The 15,887-nt window shown below is 44.1% G+C and overlaps 1 protein-coding gene and 1 non-coding gene across 6 annotated transcripts in view; one reads left to right on the top strand and one right to left on the bottom strand.

Moving 5' to 3' along the window:
* The window catches only part of MTM1 (myotubularin 1), a 29,751-nt gene that overhangs the window by 5,677 nt on the left and 8,187 nt on the right, over positions 1-15,887 (bottom strand). For all 5 annotated transcript variants that reach the window (XM_058196889.1, XM_058196894.1, XM_058196890.1 and 2 more), the window contains 9 exons: positions 14,840-14,934; positions 12,321-12,431; positions 11,606-11,707; positions 10,677-10,760; positions 8,265-8,414; positions 6,713-6,901; positions 3,823-4,008; positions 2,888-3,094; positions 1,338-1,430 (listed from right to left, as the gene is read on the bottom strand). In XM_058196889.1, the coding sequence (XP_058052872.1) occupies positions 1,338-1,430; positions 2,888-3,094; positions 3,823-4,008; positions 6,713-6,901; positions 8,265-8,414; positions 10,677-10,760; positions 11,606-11,707; positions 12,321-12,431; positions 14,840-14,934 (1,217 nt within the window). The remainder of the gene's footprint in view (positions 1-1,337; positions 1,431-2,887; positions 3,095-3,822; positions 4,009-6,712; positions 6,902-8,264; positions 8,415-10,676; positions 10,761-11,605; positions 11,708-12,320; positions 12,432-14,839; positions 14,935-15,887) is intronic.
* On the top strand, positions 870-975 carry LOC131183937 (U6 spliceosomal RNA). Its single transcript, XR_009151880.1, has one exon. It is a non-coding gene; the product is annotated as a U6 spliceosomal RNA (small nuclear RNA).

Below are 15,887 nucleotides of genomic sequence, written 5' to 3'. Positions count from 1 at the left end.
CCGAGTGAAACATCGGTTAAGTGAATTTTGCCCCATTTTCTGATTTTTCTCGCCACTGTTGTTAAATGTGGTTGTTAAGTTAGTCACACGGTTATATAACAACACAATTCCAAGCTGTAATAGTAATAGTAGAAATACTGTATATGGAATGTTAGCAATTAAAAGTTTGATCAAAATCGGGGTCATTGGTGACTGGCTGGCATTGACAATTACTTTTTTTTTTTAATTGTCTTTATTATTAAAAAAGTTGGACATGGTGCAACTGTCTTGGCGTTATCTCCGCCGTACTAAAGGGTAACACAAGCCTCTTGTGTATTCAATATACATTACTAATTATATACACATACTTAACCTTTTATAGACGCTTACGTTTACATATATTACATCTTCTTTCGATCTACACTTCCTCGTTTCTTACCCGTTCCGACTTCCATTCCTTGAATCTAACCATTGGTAAAGTCTATTCCAAATCTCATAGTATTCTGTCTCTCCTTTATTTTTTCAGTTCCAATGTCAGTCTATCACAGGGGTCTCCAACCTTGGTAGCTTTAAGCCTGGTGGACTTCAACTCCCAGAATTCCCCAGCCAGCTTTGCTGGCTGGGGGATTCTGGGAGTTGAAGTCCACCAGGCTTAAAGCTGCCAAGGTTGGAGACCGCCGGTCTATCACATTCTGCGCAGTCAAACATTTTCTTCATGATTTCCCTTTCTTTAGATAGAGCCTCACTCTTCCATTGTTGGGCATAAACTATTCTCGCTGCTGTGATGGTATGTAATGTTAAACATGTTAACTTTTTACTTTGGCCTTCTTTTATAATTCCTAATAGGAATACTTCTGATTTAAATTCCAGTCTCTGTCCGGTCATTTGCCTACTGCTTCGGCAGCACGCATACTAAAATTGGAACGATACAGAGAAGATTAGCATAGCCCCTGCGCTGGCATTGACAATTACATTTGCAGGGTCCCATATATCTTGCTGTGTGGTGTTGCATCCCCAAACAGTGCCTGGATCCTAAGCCAGCAGGTGCCCAGCAAGTAACTTATATTAAAGTCAATGCCTATGGAGATTCTCAGCCATTCAGGTCATGGTTGTCCCAAAGGTGATTTTTCGAGAGGCAACTGGACTTTCTGGTTTTTTTCTTTGAAGACATTTCGCTTCTCACCCAAGAAGCTTATTCAGCTCTGCCCGAACGGTGGGGAATGGAATGACCTTCTTTGATGAGAAGTGAAACGCCTTCAAAGAAAAACCAGGAAGTTCCAGTTGCCTCTTGAAAAAGCATCTTGGGGATATAGCAAAGCCGATGAAATCTTCCACCCTCTTTAAGCAGCCCAGCTTACTTGCTTGGACATTTGCCAGACGCAGTCGATGAACTGCAGGAAGATGGGGGAACGATCTGCGTCCGCGTGGTTTTTGTCTCCATGACCGATTCTCTGGAGCGAAAAGAAAAGAAAAAAAATGAGAACAGCGCTCATCAAACGAGTCAGCTTTGCAAACTCTCCCACAACAGACTAATGCAGTCTGTTATTAACAGCAGCTGCTTGCAATTACTGCAGGTTCAAGTCCCACCAGGCCCAAGGTTGACTCAGCCTTCCATCCTTTATAAGGTAGGTAAAATGAGGACCCAGATTGTTGGGGGGGCAATTAAGTTGACTTTGTATATAATATACAAATGGATGAAGACTATTGCTTGACATAGTGTAAGCCACCCTGAGTCTTCGGAGAAGGGCGGGATGTAAATGCAAATTAAAAAAACAACAACAAGAGTCTGGGGAACTTCCTTATGCAGAATGAAGTAAAGAAGAAGAAGAAAAAAACCCAGCTGAATTAGATGGATTTTTTTTTCAATATAACAATTCAATTCTAACTAAATTGGTCTAAAAAGTTTATTTATGATGCGTGTTACTTTTGGAAGTTTTGTCTACGGCAAAGAATTACAATGCAAGCAACAACAGCACACACATATTTTAAAAGCTTCTTCCCAAGATACTATAAAACGGGGTATCCAATCCTTGGCGACTTACGATTTCTGGAGTTCAACTCCCAGAATTCCTCAGCCAGCATGAGGATTGAAGTCCACAAGTCATAAAGTTGCCCAGGTTGGAGAACCCTGCTATAAAATGTCCCTTTTGGGAAACATAAACATCTATGGAGATTCTCAGTCATCCAGGTCATGGTTGTCCCATAGGTGCTTTTTTCAAAAGGCAATTGGACTTCGTTTTGGAAAAACAAATCTCCATAGATGTTTATGTTGCCTTTTGAAGACAAAAAACAAACAACACCTTTGGGAAAACAAAGACCGCCAACACAGGAGCATCAGACTTGGGTCTGCAACTGTACCCCGCTTTCCAAGGCTCAAAGCAATGTTGGCTGAGTCCTTCGGGAGAAGGGCGGTATACAAATTAAAATATTATTATTATTATGATGATTATTATTATTTAACAGATTAACTGAGTTGGAAGGGACCTTGTAGGTCATCTAGTCCAACCCCCTGCCCAAGCAGACCCTACACCATTTTTGACGGATGGCAGTCCAATCTCTTCTTGAAAGCTTCCAGGGATGAAGCTCCCACAACTTCTGAAAGCAATCCCTGTTCCATGGGTTGGTTGCGCTCAATAACTGCATTATCTTCAAACACTTTTTATTAAATTTATTAATATTTATTATTAAATAACTGCATGATCAGGCAATTGGCGAAGTGCAAGTCTCAAACTGCACTTCGCCAATTGCCTGATCATGCAGTTATTTAATAATAAATATTAATACATTTAATAAAAAGTGTGACTCACAATGCAGGCCACTAGGCTAACTGCATGGACAGCACAACCTTGCGGTGTATTGGGATTTAAGCGAAACTGATTTAACCAGGACCCCTTGTTTTGGTTCTCACCGATGCGAACTTATGTCCGAAGCTTATCCACTCCTTTTCCACTAAGACCTCGAAGCCCACGACGGTTCGGTAGTAGCTGTCCAACATCAACATGGCCAGAGAGGTGAGCTGGGCAGTGCGGTCCCAACCATCGCTGCAATGCACCAAAACTGAACTCTTTCCGGAAGACACTTTGTCAGCGACTTGGATGGCGCCTGTTAAAACCAGCTGGCGAGGAAGCAGAAAAAAAAACTTGAGACGGGGTTAGGGTAGGAGTGTTACCTCCTGCTATTATGAGCCATGGTGGCGTAGTGGTTAGAGGGCAGTACTGCAGGCTAGTTCTGCTGCCTGCCGGCTGCCTGCAATTTGGCAGTTCGAATCTCACCAGGCTCAAGGTTGACTCAGCCTCCCATCCTTCTGAGGTCAGTAAAATGAGGACCCAGATTGTTTGGGAGCAAGAGGCTGACTCTGTAAACAGCTTACAGAGGGCTGTAAAGCACTGTAAAGCGGTATATAAGTCTAAGTGCTATTGCTATTTTCCTTCCTTCTTCCTTCCTTCCTTCCTTCTTCCCTTCCCCATCCATCCATCCATCCATCCATCCATCCATCCATCCATCCATCCATCCATCCATCCATACCAGCTCAAGGTTGACTCGGCCTTCCATCCTTCCGAGGTGGGTAAAATGAGGACCGAGATTGTTGGGGGCAAGAGGCTGATTCTGTAAACCGCTTAGAGGGCTGTAAAGCACTGTGAAGCGGTATATAAGTCTAAGTGCTATTGCTATTTTCCTTCCTTCCTTCCTTCCTTCCTTCCTTCCTTCCTTCCTTCCTTCCTTCCTTCCTTCCTTCCTCCCTTCCCTAAGCCTAAGTGCTATTGCTGTTTTAATTCAAGAGCTTAGACCCCTCCATTGGCATCCAGACTGTGGTGGTCAGCCCAGCCACCCTCCTCTCTGTACCTTGATGTGTTCCAGCCAGTGGGTGGACTCCAAGCTTGACAGCCAGTGAGATTCTTCCACGTGTGGGTAGACGATGTCTTTCAGCTTTTTCAACGATTCCCGCATGACGTGAATGTTATGGATATCCAGGAAAAGCAGTTCAGCATCCGGATACGCGTCTTCATTTTCGTACCCGCCACCGGTTGCCTTGGATCGAAGAGGAAAGGAGCGTTTTAGTGTCCTTCGCACGACCACGCATAGGTCATCATCACATTCCCGTGTTTCCATCCCAGAAAATAAGACCGGGTCTTCTATTAATTTTTGCTCCGAAAGACGCATTAGGTGTCAACTCTGAAGCCGACCTGACGAAGGCCATCTTGGAGGCTTCAGCGTTGCCATGGTGGAGGTGAGGAAGGGGAGTGGGGGAGGGGAATAGAGATAGCTGGGATTTTGTAGCCGAAACAAAATAAGTTTCTCCTGAGAACCAAGGTCGTTCCCACAGGTGGCTGAAGAGGGGAAGAGTGAAGTTACCAAGCAACTGGACAGCGCCATGATTGGACGACGTGACTTGACTGTTTGGGGAAAAGGCAGGGAAACTTTTACTTTTAATTAGGTGAAAACTGCGGGAACCTTTAAGAGTTGGTTTTCATCAGTCTGTGCCAGTATGATATATTTAATAAAACCGTTCTTCGAGGAATCCACCTGCCTTGGAGTTCTGTTTGCTATGGATGTATTATTTGGAACCCTGACATTAGGGCTTGTTTTAGGGGGAATGCGGTACTATACTGTGTCCGTCTGGCCTTAACTGGGGCTTATTTTTTGGGGTAGGGCGTACATTATGAGGATCCTGAAAAATCACGCTAGGGCTTATTTTACGGTGAGGTCTTATTTTCAAGGAAACAGAGGTATTCCCAACACAACTGGTAGGCTCACACAAACACCAAGGAGTTACCTTATTTTTCGGAGTATAAGACACACCGGAGTATAAGACACACCTTAGTTTTTGGGGAAGTTTCCTTGGTTGTGAGCTCTGTGCCTTGCTTCTTTTTCTGCCTCTGGAAACTCGGTTTCAGAAAAAACTTTTTTCTGCCTCTGAAAGCCTCCGAAACAGAGCTTCAGAAAAAAAGCCTTTGAAGCTCTGTTTGGGGGCTTCTTTTCTGAAGCTCCGTTTGGGGCTTTTTTTTCTGAAGTTCCGTTTTCTGATGCTTTTTTCAAAAAAATACGGTACTTTATGACTTTGGGCCAGTCCCTCTCTCTCAGCCCAACCCACCTCACAGGGTTGTTGTTGTGGGGAATAATAAAGAGGAGGAGGGAAGCGTAATGAGGTGTGTGTTTGCTGCCTTGGCTTACTTACAAAGTACTAAAGATGGGATTTAAAAAATGTGCAGCCTCTCTGGAATAAAGCGAGACAGTTAATTCTAGCTATGGAAGGGACTGAGTAATCCTCGGGTGTGGCTCGAGAAACAACAATGCGAAAGGGAATAAGCAGGAGGGAAGGAAGGAATGCAGCCACTAGGCTTTTCATAAACGACTGAGGAAAAAAAAATCTGCATTTTACTTTGAGTTTTTAAGTCAAGATGACTTTTGAAAGAAAGAAAAGGAAAGAAAGCTTTTATAGAGAATAAGAAAAGAAAAGAAAAGCTTCAATAAAGAGGCTATTTTCTAGGCCCGGTCTTGGATACGGTAAACAATATTCACGGAACCCGAGAATACTTTTGAAGTCAAATTTTCTCCTGTTCCTTGAGAATGGGCAGAAAACAGTTTGCTTCAAAAGTCTTACCTCTTTAAAAGAAGGAATATGATTAAGGCTTTTATCCTCCCTGAGGCTGCAAAATATATATATATATTTTTTAAAAAAGCCAGCATTTAGCAAAGGGGAGGGAGCCATCCTGGCTAATTAATCGGGAAATGATTCCCGCCCCCACCCAGTGACTTTATTGAAAGTTTAATCACTTGGAATTTACTGTGAATGTAAACAAGGTGGAGCTATTTCAGCTCTAGAAGGAAAAAAAAAATAAGCCCCATAACTCATCCTTTTGACGCCTGAACTTTGAATCTCGTTAGCAGGAAGTCCTATTTTTCCCACAGCCCCAGCGGATTGTGTGGCTGTTGAAGACACGATAGCAACTTGGTTAACCGCGAATGCTGACTGTCTGTCAAAACATCCAGAAAGCATTTTGAAGACTTAGCCATTCCTTCAAGTGAGCGCTTTCCAAATCTGGGAATCTCCGGATGTATTTAAAAGGATTGTTTTTCAGAAGTCTGAGCCAGAAGAGTCTTTGACTTAGCGTGCCTGGCGATCTCCAGAGGAATAGAAATAGAATAAGACAGTTGGAAGGGACCTTGGAGGTCTTCGAGTCCAACCCTGTCTAGGCAGGAAACCCTACACCACTTCAGACAAATAGTTCTCCAATCTCTTCTTAAAATCCTCCAGTGTTGGAGCATTCACAACATCTGGAGGCAAGTTGTTCCACTGGTTAATTGTTCTCACTGTCAGGAAATTGCTCCTTACTTCTAAGGTTGCTTCTCTCCTTGATGAGTGTCCACCCGTTGCTTCTTGTCCTGCCCTCAGGTGTTTTGGAGAATAGCTTGACTCCCTCTTCTTTGGGGCAGCCCCTGAGATATTGGAAGACTGCTATCATGTCTCCCCTAGTCCTTCTTTTCATCAAACTAGACACACCCAGTTCCAGCAACTGTTCCTTATATGGTTCAGCCTCCACCCCCCTAATCATCTTTATTGCTCTTCTCTGCACTCTTTCTAGAGCCTCAACAACTTTTTGACATCGTGGAGTCCAAAACTGGACGCTGTATTCCAAGTGTGGCCTTACTGAGGAGTAAAAGCTCACTTAAGTGACGTCCCTGGAAAAGAGGCATCGCTCTGGACAGGAAGATGAAGAGGGAGGCTGGGTACCTTGTTAGCCACAGCGTTGACGTTGGGCCTGGCGTCGAAGATGGTCAGTTTGGACAGCTGGCCGTTGGTTTCCCGTATGATTTCCAGGTATCTTTCGTCGTCTTTGTTTCTTTTGCCACTCATGCCCACAAGGGGCTGGCTGGAGCGCGTGATGACCGCTTGGGTCTCCGGATGGATCCAGGACAACACCTAAGGGAGCAATGAGAAGATATTCCATCCGAGCTCGAAGGCTTTTTTAAAAAATTTTTATTTATACATTTTTCTTTCACATACTTAAATGCTTAGTGAACAGTGTATTGTCTGGGTCAATTTACATATACATAATACTAACAGCATACTAAAAAGCAAAGACATCATCCTGCCAACAAAAGTGCATATAGTCAAGGCTATGGTTTTCCCAGTTGCAATGTATGGCTGTGAAAGTTGGACCATAAGGAAGGCTGAGTGCCACAGAATTGAGGCCTTTGAACTCTGGTGCTGGAGAAGACTCCTGAGAGTCCCTTGGACTGCAAGGCCATCCAACCGGTCAGTCCTAGAGGAGACCAACCCTGACTGCTCTTTAGAAGGCCAGATCCTGAAGATGAAACTCAAATCCTTTGGCCGCCTAATGAGAAGGAAGAACTTCCTGGAGAAGAGCCGAATGCTGGGAACGATGGATGGCAAAAGAAGAAGGGGACGACAGAGAAGGAGGTGGCTGAATGGAGTCACTGAAGCACTTCAATGCTTCAATGGACTCCAGAGGATGGTAGAGGACAGGAAGGCCTGGAGGAACGTTGTCCATGGGGTCGTGATGGGTCGGACACTAACAACAACAATAATAGTAATAATAGTATTTACTTGTACATAGTGATATTCTTCCAGCTTTCCAGGTAGAAATTAGGAACTTAAGAAATATTACTATATAAACGAATTGACCCAGAGAGTACGCTGTTCATTAGAATAGAATAGAATAGAATAGAATTTTATTGGCCAAGTGTGATTGGACACCCAAGGAATTTGTCTTGGTGCATATGCTCTCAGTGTACATAAAAGAAAAGATACGTTCATCAAGGTACAACATTTACAACACAATTGATGATCAATATATCAATATAAATCATAAGGATTGCCAGCAACAAGTTATAGTCATACAGTCATAAGTGGAAAGAGATTGGTGATGGGAACTATGAAACGATTAATAGTAGTGCAGATTCAGTAAATAGTCTGACAGTGTTGAGGGAATATTGTATCATCATCGACTTTTAATGACCCCATAATCCCTTGCGGGGTGGAGTCCAGCAAATGAATGGAGCTAGCTGAGTGTTTTAATGGCTGGATGCCCTTCCTGTCGCCATTGCGGAGTTTTGTTCAGCAGATAGATTCTCAGTGTGCCCAGAGAGAGAGAAATATCTGCCTCTACCTAGGATCGAACTTATTAAGCACATATTGTATGCAAAGTGAAAACAAATAAAAAAAAATATAAATTAAAAAAACAACAACCCCACACATATATTTTGGGCTCAGTTGTGGTCACTAAGTCGAGAATGATTTTTTTAGAGCTGGACTCACTTACCGGGATTCGACACCGAGATCGGAAAGCAGAAACTTTCTTGAGATCTTCATCCGTGGCGTTGTAGGGCACCACCAGGAGGGATGGGTATGTGTCGCAGAGCGCGTAGTGTTCGTTGAGGAAGGTTACCCTCCACTGAAGGTTAGGCAAACCCTTTTGAGAGAATCGAGATGAGTCCTTGAAGGCCATCTTATCGCGTGAACAAGATGGCAATAAGCAAAGAGGAACGATTTGTGCATTGTTATGGCCACAGGGTGGCAACAGGCCACCAAATTTATCGTTGAGTAATCTCTACCGTTGGGGAACCAGAGTAGCAGACGGGGGGAGGTTTAAGACCAAATGCGAGCGAGGTTTTTTTCCCCTCAACTCTTTTAATTAATGTTATTATGAGCCTACTTGGCAACACAAGAATGTTTTGCTTATTAGAAGTTTTGGGATACACACATTCTTGAGGGGGCGGGGAGAATGAATGTCATTCTTTTACAGGGAATATATATATATATATATATATATGTTTTCTGAGGTTTTCACGGGTGTTTGTATATAGGTCTTTGGTTGTTCGGGTTTTCTCCCGTGTAAAATTGGAAGTGTCTTGGCGACGTTTCGACGAAGTCTCATTCGTCATCTTCAGGCTTCAGCTTTGTGCTTCTGGGAGCAATGTGTGATCGCAGCTGTTTCTTCCTTTTAACTGCTAGTGGGGGTTTGAACTGATTGGGTGGGAGTTTGGCTGTGCTCTGATTGGCTGGGGTTTTTTTTGTGCTCTGATTGGCTGGGGGTGTGTCCTGTTTGGGTGGGGGCTTGGTTGTGCTCAGATTATTGGAAGACACTTCCAATTTTACGCGGGAGAAAACCCAAATAACCAAAGACCTACATACAAACACCCGCGAAAACCTCAGAAAACATATATATATATATTAAGACTTGCCCAAAAGAATACTAAAAATAGCAATGGGAAGTACCATATTTTTCGGACTATAAGACGCACCAGAATATGACGCACCAAGAGTTCAAAGAGGTAAACAAGAAAAAAAACGTTTTTGTCCTCCCTGGCCCCCAGAGATACTCTGCAGGCCTCCCAAAGCCTCTGCGCGTCCCGTTTTTGCAAAAACGGGGCCTGCAGAGTGCTCCTGGGGGCTGGGGAGGGCAAACACACTGTTTTTGCTAAAAAAAACGGGCCCATTTTTGGCCTCCCTCCCCCATCACGTTTTTGCCCTCCCCAGCCCCCAGGAGCACTCTGCAGGCTTCCAAAACCCTCTGCGGGCCCCGTTTTTGTGAAAAACTGGCCTGCTTTTGGCCTCCCAAACCCCCCACGCATCGTATTTTTGCCCTCCGTGTCCCCCAGGAGCACTCTTCAGGCCTCCCAAACCACTGCGCATCCCGTTTTAGCGAAAAACAGGCCTGTTTTTGGCAAAAATGGGAGAAACGGGGTTTCGAGAGGCCAAAAATGGCTGTATTCAGTGCGTAAGACGCACCAACATTTCCACCCTCTTTTTTTTGGGGGGGGGGGAAGTTCTTATACTCCGAAAAGTATGCTAACTAAGGGGAAGCACCTCACTCTACCACATGTGTGGGAATCCAGATGTTCTGGATAGAAAAGAGTTGCTGAATTTATTGTGATTTGCTTAAGTTTTAAGAGACTATCATCTCTCTCCTCTTCGGGCTTGTCTTTGTTGATCCATCAATAAACCCATTTATTGTTTCAGTGAAGGTGTGCCGGTCTGCAGTTTAAAGGAACACGGAATTTCTCCTACAACTCCCAGGTTCCCTGACCATCCATTATGCTGGCGGGAATGATAGCTCAGCAACATCTGGCAGGCCAACATCCTCCTTTTGTGATTTAAATATTTATTACACATTGAAGAATAAATGACATTGAAGGAGCTTCCGTGCTCAGACAGTAAAGTGCATTGCTCAAGACGAGATGACCTTAAAGGTCTCTGAGACAAAGTTCTATTCTTAAACTTCTCCTTCCTACCAAATGGGATGAATCAAATGAGTTGACACCCATCTCTTTACGTGTAAGAATTGCTTGGGGTAAGAGTAAGATGGGCAGTATTTAAATTTAATGAATAAATAACTCAGCATATCCTCTGATCTGAATTCTTGGTTTTGCTTCAAGACTGAACCAAATTCTTTACCCTCTATAACACAATACAAGGTTTAAAAATGAACAATGTAATACAGAACACCCATATTTCATTTTGTAAAAAAATCTGTTCCAGGTGATGTCATTTAGCCATCTCAACTTCACTAGCCTAGCTCATATCTTAAAAACAAAAATTAGTGTGCGCTCCTTATTTTCTGTTCGTCCGGTTCAATTTGGCCACGGAACAGAAAGAAAACTATATACAGCGAACCCCGAAAAACGAGGGTGGAAGAATGTAAAGGAGAAGTGGGGAAAAAAAACGAACTTACCTGTCTTCTGTATTCAACCATAGGATTATAAACCAGCCAGCCGCTTTCCGCAAACTTCTCTTCGTTCAGAAAAGCAAAGAAAGGCTGAGAGGGTAACAAGAAAAGTTAGGAAGTGGAACGCCAAAAGAAGAAAAGAGATTCAAGATGCCAAACTCGTTTGTCTGTGCTGGTGGAGAAACGGCTTGGCTTCTATTCCTCATCAGAAGCGAAAACTTAAAGCACATCACATCCTTTAGGAAGAGAAGTCATCCCCCCCCCCCATTGTGGTCCGCCAGCAGCCTGCAGAGCTGGCAAAGGAGTCGGACAGCGATGAGGCTGAGGAAGAACATGGGCCAGTCCTGGAGGCTGGGGAAGGCCTGGATGAGGGCTCTGCGTCGGAGGCTGAGGTGGGGCCAGGGCCATCGGGGAGTGAGGTGCGGACTCCAGAGCCTCCAGAGGCTGACAGTAGTGAGGCAGAGGAACAGGAGGAGCCTGTTCCCAATGCATACATGAGAAGAGCTGCCAGAAGGCAAGAGCAGCTCAAGCAAAAAGGACGACTCGGGAGTAGGGCCAAGAGATGATTGGCCCCTCCCATAAGGCTTAAAGAGAGAGTTTTTGTTAGACATAATAGCATTCTTCTTTTCGGCCAAGGCCATGGTGCTCCTGCATCTGGAGGAGGAGTGGTTGCAGTGGGTCCTCAAGTTGGGACGGATGGTGATTGGGCCATGTTTTGGACTGATGGGTGCAGGGGCTGGATTTGGGGTTTTTATTTATTGAGGGAAAACCCGGAACTCTCAGATTCGGGTTTTCCCAGATGTGCCAGTTATACCTATTCCAATAAATGAAGATTTTGAGACGAAGCTTGTTTGGGAGTTCTTAATTGGAGTTGGGTTGTTCTGGAACGGTGACAAAACCAACAAGAAGTACTAAACAAATTCAAAAGAGCTTACCAAGTTATGCGACTGTGGAAAAGCGTATTTTGTCAGGAGCTCAAATATATCTCTTCGGCTGTGACCTTCTTGTTTCAAAGCGAAGCGTAGATTCCTCATATCCTATGATTTAAAACAAACCATGCATTTTTATTTTTTTTTAAACGAATGCCAAGGATTAATCTTAGGTAACTTGTTCTAGTAGCTTTCCAAACTGAAAGGTAAGGTTTTAAGTCAGAAATGGGCAACGTAGCCTGTTTTTCACGAAATCTACTCATCTAACTGTAGACCTACCATTTATTTTCCTTTTTAAGAGTGGTGTGGTAGCCTAGAGGTGGAGCTCTTGCCTCACAATTAGGAGGCTGTGAGTTCGATTCTAAGTAGAGGCAGATATTTCTCTCTCTGGGCACACTGAGAATAGATCTGCTGAACAAAACTCTGCATTGGCGACAGGAAGGGCATCTGGCCATTAAAACACTCAGCTCCGTTCAGTTGCCCAGACTCTACCCCAAAAGGGATTATGGGGTCATTAAAAGGAGATGATGATTTATTTCTCTTTTGAAGAACTCTGTTCAAATTCACCTGTTTACCACAAAAGCTGGATTCTCTCTCTCTCTCAGCCTAGCCCAACCCACCTCACAGGATTGTTGTTGTTGGGAAAATCCTTATTTTCCACCAATTCTCTTTGATACATGATCTCCTATAAGAAAATATCAACACTGTTTTGAAGTCTTACCTTACAGGTAATGTCTAACCCGTACGAATTCTCTCCTCGGCTCGAAGCGCCCCCCATTTTCTCAATCCTTGCAATAACCCCCAAAGGCACGTCTAATACCACTGTTGGATCCTGAGCAGACCAAAAGAAAAAAGAAAAAAAAAGATGAAGTTCACATTAAAGCGAAGGATTCCTAACAGATTGCACTTCCGTACCTGTGTTTGTCATAAAACATTCTGTATCTTGAAAGCTAACGTTATCAATTTTAAAGGGATGGACGGTGTCCGATTAAAAAAACAAAAAGCAAAACAGCCTTAATGGGCCAATGAGGCAAGAAGCATAAGTATAAAATAACCATCAACATAAAGCCGTGATGGCGAACCTATGGCACGCGTGCCACAGATGGCACGCTGAGCCATATCGGTGGGCACGCAAGCGTTGCCGTAGCTCAGCTCTGGCAGACATGCGCGAGCTGGCCAGCTGATTTTCAGCCCTTCTTGGCTCACTGAAAGTCGGGAAACGGGCCGTTTCTGGCCTCCGGAGAGCCTCTGGGAGAGTGGGGAAGGCCGTTTGAACCCTCCCCAGGCTCCTAGAAAGGCTCTGGAGCCTGGGGAGAGTGAAAAACAGGCATTCCGGGCCCACCGGAAGTCGGAAAACGGGCCGTTTCCTGCCTCCAGAGGGGTGGGGAAGTCCGTTTTCATCCTCCCCAGGCTCCAGGAAAGCCCCCGGGGAGGGCAAAAACCGGGTCTACGGGCCCACCATGCCATTGGGTGTCAAAAGCGAGGGGAGCGCGGGGGGGGGGGGTCACATGCGCATGCGTGGGGAGTAGGGCGCATTGAATTATGGGTGTGGGCACACGCACGCGCTCCCCCCCGTGCTCCCCCCACTTTTGGCACGCTACGGCAAAAAGGTTAGCCATCACCGACACAAAGCATTTAATAAATATCTACTAACTTGCTACCTAACTGCAAAGATGAAAATCCCGGGATCTTTCAAGAGACCTGGCCTTTAAAAAAAGGTAGTCCTTGACTTAGGACTAGTTGGTGACTGTTACAACGGACCTTCCCAGGGCTACTTACAACCCCCGATTCAAAATTCTGACACTGGGAATCTGTCAGTCATATGAGATCATGTAGGGTGCTTGGCAACCATGTAAGCGATTTACGATTTTTGTTGACAATTGGCACTTCCTGGCTTCTGGCCAAAAAAAAAAAAAAAAAAAGCCTTGGTGAGTTGGTTCGTTTAACGACTGCAGTGTTCACTTAATGGCCGTGGCGTTTCCTTTACGATCTCTGCAAAAAAGCACCTTAAAAGTGGGTAGGGTCATTTGATGACCTGCTTAATGGCCGGAATGAGTGACCGGTGGGCTCAATTGAGGTTGTTAAGTCGAGGAGTATCTGTACAGCTTTCAGAATTCAAGAAAAGAGAAGGTAGATGAGTGTCCCTTGGGCCGGGCAATAAATATGAGACAATTCTCCTCCTCCTTTATTTTGGTAGGAGATGGCACAGCCACGTGTGACTCAGAGCTTCCGAGATAGCATCAGGCTACAAGATTGGCCTCCAGAGCCCTTAATCTCTTCTGGAATCCCGATGCACTTGTGGGCAAGTCGAAACACAAAGTCTAAAGCCCTGGATTGAAAGGAAGAATTTAGCTTAAAAGCATCTGCTGCACGTCTTAAGGGAGCCTTGTTTTCCATTCGGTTACTATGCTGAACTAACTTCCTTGCCAGGGAAGAAAACAAGCCATCAATTTGTACTCCATTCAGATCACTGGAGGGGGACAGAATAATAATAATAATAAAAAAACCAGGAGCCGGAAGGGACCTTGGAGGTCTTCTAGTCCAACACCCCCCCTGCTTAAGCAGGAGACCCTATGCCATTTCAGACAATTGGCTGTCCAATCTTAAAAACCTCCAGCATTAAGAGCACTCTCAACTTCTGGAGGCAAGTTGTTCCACTGATTAATTGTTCCAACTGTCAAGAAATTTCTCTTTAGTTCTAAGTTGCTTCTCTCCTTGATTAGTTTCCACCCATTGCTTCTTGTTCTACCTTCAGGTGCTTTGGAGAATAGCTTGACTCCCTCTTCTTTGTGGCAACCCCTGAGATATTGGAAGACTGCTATCATGTAACCCCTAGTCCTTCTGTAAAGTAGACATACCCAGTTCCTGCAACCGTTCTTCATATGTTTTAGCCTCCAGCCCCCTAATCATCTTGGTTGCTCTTCTCTGCACTCTTCAGAACCTCAACATCTTTTTTTTTAATATATCGTGGCAACCAAAGGTGGAGGCAGTGTTCCAAGGGTGGTCTTAGCAAGGCATTCTAAAGTGGTATTAACACTTCGTGTGTTCCTGATTCAGTCCCTCTGTTAATGCAGCCTAGGGCGGCGTTGTGGACAAACCTGTAGTAATTCAGAATCTGACAACAGCAGGTGTCAACTGATCTCACCAACTGCAAATGCCACTCAGCCGAGGTCAACTCGGCAGAGAAGTTATCAAAGCAGTGGAACTCCAACATCATAACAGATCGGAGAGCTTGCTTACCGATTCCACACTTCTCAAGTAGATCCTGTAATTCGTGATGTAGACTCTCCCTTTAACGGGACCGTTGAAAGGACACATGTAAATGACCTCCTTGTCTGTGGAAGGAAGAGAAGATCCGCATTCAAAATACAGTAAAGCAATCAAGAAAGAAACTCGCAAGGCAGAGATTAATGGGGGAACCCGGAAGTAGGGCCTCTGGTGGCTCAGACTGGTAAGACAGTCTGTTATTAACAGCAGCTGCTTGCAATTACTGCAGGTTCAAGTCCCACCAGGCCCAAGGTTGACTCAGCCTTCCATCCTTTATATGGTAGGTAAAATGAGGACCTTGTTGGGGGCAATAAGTTGACTTTGTATATAATATACAAATGGATGAAGACTATTGCTTGACATAGTGTAAGCTGCCCTGAGTCTTCAAAGAAGGGCGGGATATAAATGCAAAAAAAAAAAAAAAAAGTGATATGAACTACCCTATTTTTCAGAGTATAAGATGCTCCTGACTATAAGACACACCTATCTTTTTTGGGGTGTTTTTGAGGTTTGATGGCTAATAACACCACTTTTTTTGGGGGGGGGGTTTTGAAGAGAATCCTATTCCACTGCTGGAATGGCCTAGACCTTAACCCAACTGAAAATCTATGGAGCTGACTGAAGAAACTTGTTAGTCAGAAGCAACCCAGCAATAAAACCCAGTTAATAGAAGCCATCATTCAATCTTGGTTTCACATTATAACAGCTGCGGAACTAGAAGACTTGGTTCCCTCCATGGGAAGACATTGTAAGGCTGTAATTCATGCTAAAGGTTACCAACTGACATGGTGATAATTTTTGTGTATCTCATTTTTTCTATGGAGATCATTTTTGCACATCTCATTTTTTCTATGGAGATCATTTTTGCACATCTCATTTTTTTCTGCATGTTTCACTTTTCTTTTTAATACTGTGACTGTTATTCTAATAGCAAATCTTTCATAAAATTGCATTTCATTCTTCATTAAATTATCTTTCCATTCATGTATAATTTTATGGTACTATTCGACCAAAAAAGTGG

Source organism: Ahaetulla prasina, chromosome 11, assembly GCF_028640845.1.
Source record: "Ahaetulla prasina isolate Xishuangbanna chromosome 11, ASM2864084v1, whole genome shotgun sequence".
Lineage (NCBI taxonomy): Eukaryota > Metazoa > Chordata > Lepidosauria > Squamata > Colubridae > Ahaetulla > Ahaetulla prasina.
Note: the sequence above shows the minus strand (reverse complement) of the source record. Positions and strands in the feature narration are given on the sequence as shown.